The sequence below is a fragment of the Panthera pardus genome, unplaced genomic scaffold (genome assembly GCF_024362965.1).
Source record: "Panthera pardus isolate Hobbes unplaced genomic scaffold, ASM2436296v1 HiC_scaffold_12, whole genome shotgun sequence".
Classification (NCBI taxonomy): Eukaryota; Metazoa; Chordata; class Mammalia; order Carnivora; family Felidae; genus Panthera; species Panthera pardus.
Window position 1 is genome coordinate 15,450,031 of NW_026526677.1, and position 5,408 is coordinate 15,455,438.

General features: G+C 41.6%; 1 protein-coding gene across 1 annotated transcript; it reads right to left on the reverse strand.

Annotated features, from left to right (window-relative positions):
• Positions 1–377: 377 nt before the first annotated feature.
• LOC109245253 (olfactory receptor 4B1-like) lies at positions 378–1,310 on the reverse strand. The gene has a single exon (XM_019412558.2). It carries the CDS (start codon positions 1,305–1,307, stop codon positions 378–380), a length of 930 nt encoding a protein of 309 aa, XP_019268103.2. The 5' UTR covers positions 1,308–1,310.
• Between the last annotated feature and the right edge of the window lie 4,098 nt (positions 1,311–5,408).

Below are 5,408 nucleotides of genomic sequence, written 5' to 3' on the forward strand. Positions count from 1 at the left end.
CAGCATGCTAACACCAAGAGGCAAAGTGAATGAACCCAAGGTTGCACAGGTAGAAAACAACAGAGTGGGAATTCACAGTCTAGGTAATCCCTCCCTGAAGGCTGTGGTGCTTCCAACTATGGGCAACAGAAAAAGAGAAGAGATGCAGCTCTTCTCTAAAACATTCTCCAAACTACAGACAGCAATGAATTGGTGCAGCTGTGATTAGTGCAATGGAATATAAGGGGCTCATCTAAATACAAAATATAAATATATAAATCTATATATGTATATATAGACAAACAGGTTAACTTTTCCTCAATTCCTCAGAGTTGACTGAAACCAGAATGCATATTTGGTCACCCCCTAGACATGACAATTTTTTCGTGTTTTCATTTTTAGTCCCTCCCTGAATTCATTCTCTTCCCCCACAGCTTCCTCATGGCATTTTTCACCTCTGCATTCCTGAGTGTGTAGATGATGGGGTTCAGCATGGGGGTGACAACTGTGTAGAACACGGCCACCAGTTTGTCCTCAGTGAAAGTAGAGGGAGGCCGCATGTAGAGGAAGATGGCAGGTCCAAAGAACAAGAGGACCACTGTGATGTGAGAGGCACAGGTGGAGAGGGCTTTGCGCCTCCCCTCTGCAGAATGGTTCCTCAGGTTGTACAGGATGACAATATAGGAGGACACCAGGAGGAGGAAGGAGAAGATAGAAAATAATCCACTGTTGGCCAACACAATAACCCCCTCCACAGAAGTGTCAGTGCAGGAAAGTTTGAATAAGGGATGGAGGTCACAGAAGTAGTGGTCAATCACATTGGGACCACAGAAAGACAACTGGAGAGTGATAATAATCTGGACCATGGAATGAAAAAAGCCCCCGAGCCAGGATCCAGCCACCAGAAGGTGACACACAGACCGGCTCATGATAGTTGTGTAGTGAAGGGGTTTGCAAATGGCCACATAGCGGTCATAGGCCATTACCGTCAGCAGGAAGATCTCAGTAACTCCAAAGAAGTGGAAGAAGAATATCTGAGCCACACAGCCCTCCAGCGAGATGGTTTTAATCTTGGCAAGTAAGTCTGTCATGAATTTAGGGACAACAGTAGAGGAGTAAGTGATCTCCACCAGGGACAAGTAGCTAAGGAAGAAGTACATGGGGGAACGCAGACTCTTACTGACATTGACTGTCAGAACAATGAGACCATTGCCCACCATTGTGGCCAGGTACACCAGAAGAAACACCACAAAGCACCCTCTCTGCACCTCTGGATCCTGGAAAAGACCGACGATAATTAACTCGGTCACGTTATTTGTACTCGCCATGGAATCTAATCAGGTGTTCTGGGCACAGGTAATGAGAGACCTGTAATAAAACAAACACAGATGGTAACCAATTCTCCTCATTTATAGCACGTTAGACAGTGTAAACCACTTTACAATACACTAATCACCAACCCATTCATTTAGCCCACATGTACTCACTCAGCATTAAATATTAGCAACCTAACAACAATTGCATAATAGAAAATTAAGGCTCAGGGAGAAGGTTATTTAACCAGAATCACACAGAAAGTGGTGAATTCTGGCTTTCAGACTTCAGCCAGGGCTCTTTCGAGTTCACCACCAGTTGATGTGAATTTGAGGGGCCATTCAGGTTCATAGCATGCACTTTTACTATCTTCCCTGAAGCTCTCTACTATCGAGGGATCCCCGTGACACGCTTGTGCTCCCAAATTCCTTGTTTCCTTCGTCTCTGCCCTGGGAAACATCTTCCCAGTGATAATTCTTCTCTTCCCAAAAGGTCAAGTACAGTTTTCTTCATTCAGTTATACCAGTCTTCAACCTATCTTAACAAGAGTCATCCCCTGGAACAGGGGAACTTTTCCACACCTACATCTATCTATTCAGATTCAGACTATGCAGAAGAACGGATCACAGAACACACTCGTGCTAACAATGTCATATGATGCAAAACAATATTCTTCAGATTAAGGTGCCATATTCAGAATATTTTCACCACATACGAGCCATGAGAAATAAGGAATAAATAGTATGAACATCTTGCTTCTCTGCTCTAAAATTTATCCTCCTTGCATGTCCCCTTATCCCTGAAATTTTCAAGAAATACTCTTTTGAAAAAGTAAAAGTGTACCTAAACAGCAAGGACCTAAATCAACAGAAAGAAACAACAGTCAGTGATGTAGACAGATGGGAACAGAGCCGTGTGTGTCGAAAATCATCAGGTAAGGACATGGTGATGTGTGAAATATCCTAAGAGAACAGATACAGGACTTCTCATTTTTAAAAAAAGTGTATGAGGAGATGAATATGTTAATCAGCTTAACTGCAGTGATCATTTCATTATGTATATCAGAACATCAAGTTGTAATATTAAATAGATATCATTTTCATCAAAGAAAGAAAATGTTTAAGATTAAATAAAGTCATCGAACCTGAAAACATTGAGAAACTAGTATTCAAGAGCAAGAAAATAGTAGAAAAATAGACCGTGGCATTTCAGAGATGCAGAGTATCCTTGATCCTTGACATCGGGCTCTGATTGAGTCCCTTATTCCTCAAATAAATTCCCCTCTTTGCTTAAACTAGTTTGATGGGTTTTTGTTTCTCGGAAGCAAAACCTCCTAAGATAGGAACCTAGGAAAATAAATAAATACATACATACATACATACATACATATATACATACATAAATAAATAAACAAACAAACAAATCTGAAAAGCATAGTTGGGACACCTGGGTGGCTCAGTTGGTTAACCGTCCAACTCTTGATTTTGGCTCAAGTAATGATCGCATGATTCGTGAGTTCAAGTCCCATGGAGGCACAGAGCCTGTCTTGGTTTCTCTCTCCCTCTCTCCCTGCCCCTCCCCTCCACTTGCACACATTCTCTCTCTCTCTCTCTCTCTCTCTCTCTCTCTCTCTCTCTCAAAATAAATAAATAAACATTTAAAAAGAAAAAGGAAAAAACTGAAAACCATAGCAATATTAAGAAAGTTCAAAATATAGTTATGAGTTAGAAAGAACAAGTGAAAAATATTCCCTTTACAAAGAAGTTATGCAGAGAAAACCATAAAAATACTAAAGTAACATCAAAAAATTCATGTATAAAAGACAAAATATATCCACCCAAAGTGATTTTTATAAACTCAGGTTTAAATAATAAAATTCAACATAAAGATTTCAACTCTCCCTAAATTTATCTACAAATTTAAGCAATCTTAATCATTTCCAATGGAATTTTTCTTTGTAATTTATATAATTACACTAAAGTCCATCTATAGGAGGAAAACAGCCAGGAAAAGGTGATCAGCCATCCACCAAAGCAAAATAGATAGATAGATAGATAGATAGACAGATAGATAAAATAAAACCTGCCCATCCAAGAGCTAAAGTTTCCAGGAATATACGTACAGCAGAGAAATTACATTGATACCCATGCTAAGCATAAGCAGTATTGCTAAATTCATCAGCGCAGGGCCCTTGACAACAGGTGCAGTGCTGGGAAAACCAAGCACCTAGAAGCATTAGGAATATCTAAAACCATCTCAGCACCCTGGAAAATCAAGTGAATGGATGGTTAGAAGACAAGAATGTGAGACGCCCCAAGAGTGTGAGACAAGAGTGTGAGACTCACCTTTTACCACAGCCTCACTCACGAGCCCAAGAAAAGGATTTGGACAGAGATTAGGGTTGCAGTTGATAAGACTAACTATGGAGACACAGGAGACCTACAGGCAAGTGTGACCTGGAAGATACTCTGATCACACCCTCACCCTCCATGCTGCTCAGGCTGCAGCTGAGATCACATTTGACCCATGCCTTCCCTCATGCCCATTCCAGTCGTCATCACGGCCCATTCATCTCTCATTAAACCATCCCCCTGTGTGCCCTTTCTCTCCATTCTTCCCGCCACCCCTTCTCACACACTGTCAGCAGATGCCCAAATTACCAACACCTCTTCGTCTTCAGATGCTCCTGCCTATCCATCCTGCACACTGCAGCCAGAAAATTGTGTCCTAGATCCTTCTTTCCTCGGATCCTCCCCAGGCATGGCAATAGCTGGGGGGAAACCTGGACTCCTCTGACTTAAAGACCTTCACAGACTGAGCCACCTCAGCAATCACCCTCTTACCCACTAAACTTTGACTCATCTCTGTTCACATCCTCTCCCCGTCCCACAGCCCACCCTGCTATTCCCACCACGGACCCCCCCTTCACCCTCTCCTCGTTCTTCCAACACTATCCACCTTCCAACCCAGTTCCGCTGTGTTCAGCAATACTCCAACCCATCTGTACCTTCTCTTCCCTGAGCGCTGGAAAATACTTTGGTGATTACCCTTCAGTGTAAATCTGGTCATGATACTTCTCTACATAAAAATCTATCAGTATCTCCCTATTGCCCACAGCCTAAATTATAATATGCTTAGCATGGAGTCCAGGTCCTGTTTGAACTGGCCATTGTCTGCTTTGCACCCTTATTGTCATTCCCAAATGACTATTACACAGCTATTTCCAAACCAAAGAGGTCCTTTCTTCCTTCTCTGTGTTTAGTATTCCTTCTTTCTAATTGCAAGACGAATCTCACTACAATAAGAATAATGTATCCATTCCTCTGTGCTCTTACAGTAACATCATATTTCTTTTGTAGCAATTAATAGATTCTTTATATTGGTAGCTCTGTAACTATATCCCAAAACTGTAAAGGACATTAAACTGTCAAATTTTACATTTTAGATAATTTCACCACAATAAAAATAAATACGTAAATGGAATTCATTATCCCCCTTCCCCAAAAAATCTTCAAAGCAAACTACCTCATTTACAAATGAACACCTGTGGCTTAAAGAGCCTGACTTACCCAACATCCTATGGTTGCTTAAAGACTTTGCACCTTATTTCCAGCCATATCACCCACCTTGAAGTCACAAAATCTGGTGTGGCTTCATTCTACCTTGGAACGAGGAATTGGGTCAGATGGATCTCAAGTGTACTCAAGTGCCTCTAGCTCAGCATGAAGGTAGTCACTCTGTTGGAATAGACAGTTTTCAAGGTGACGATCTGGTTGGAGATGCTAGGATAGTGTGCAGCATTATTTTCCTCTCTAGGAATCCTGGTCCCTGGAAAAGTAAGGTGCTTTGGCTAATATTCCCCACCTAGCTGATTTCTCACTGAAGGGTCCAGTGAGCAAAGTTCAGGTCACATTCAACTAAGCCCTTGAGAGTGGTGCTGAAAATATTTAGACCTTTTGCTCAAACCTCCTCTATTTACAAATGAGGCGACAGAGGCTGACAGAGGTTAATTGCTTCCCAAAGCCACACACTAGATACTTGCCAGGTTAATAACTTGGAAATCACTAAGCTACCTTCTGATGGCTCTGGATGGTTGTTGCTACTGCAATTCGAGA

What these genes read in the sequence shown, in the direction of transcription:
- LOC109245253 (XM_019412558.2), bottom strand. Translation starts at nt 1,307, where the DNA reads ATGGCGAGTACAAATAACGTGACCGAGTTAATTATCGTCGGTCTTTTC.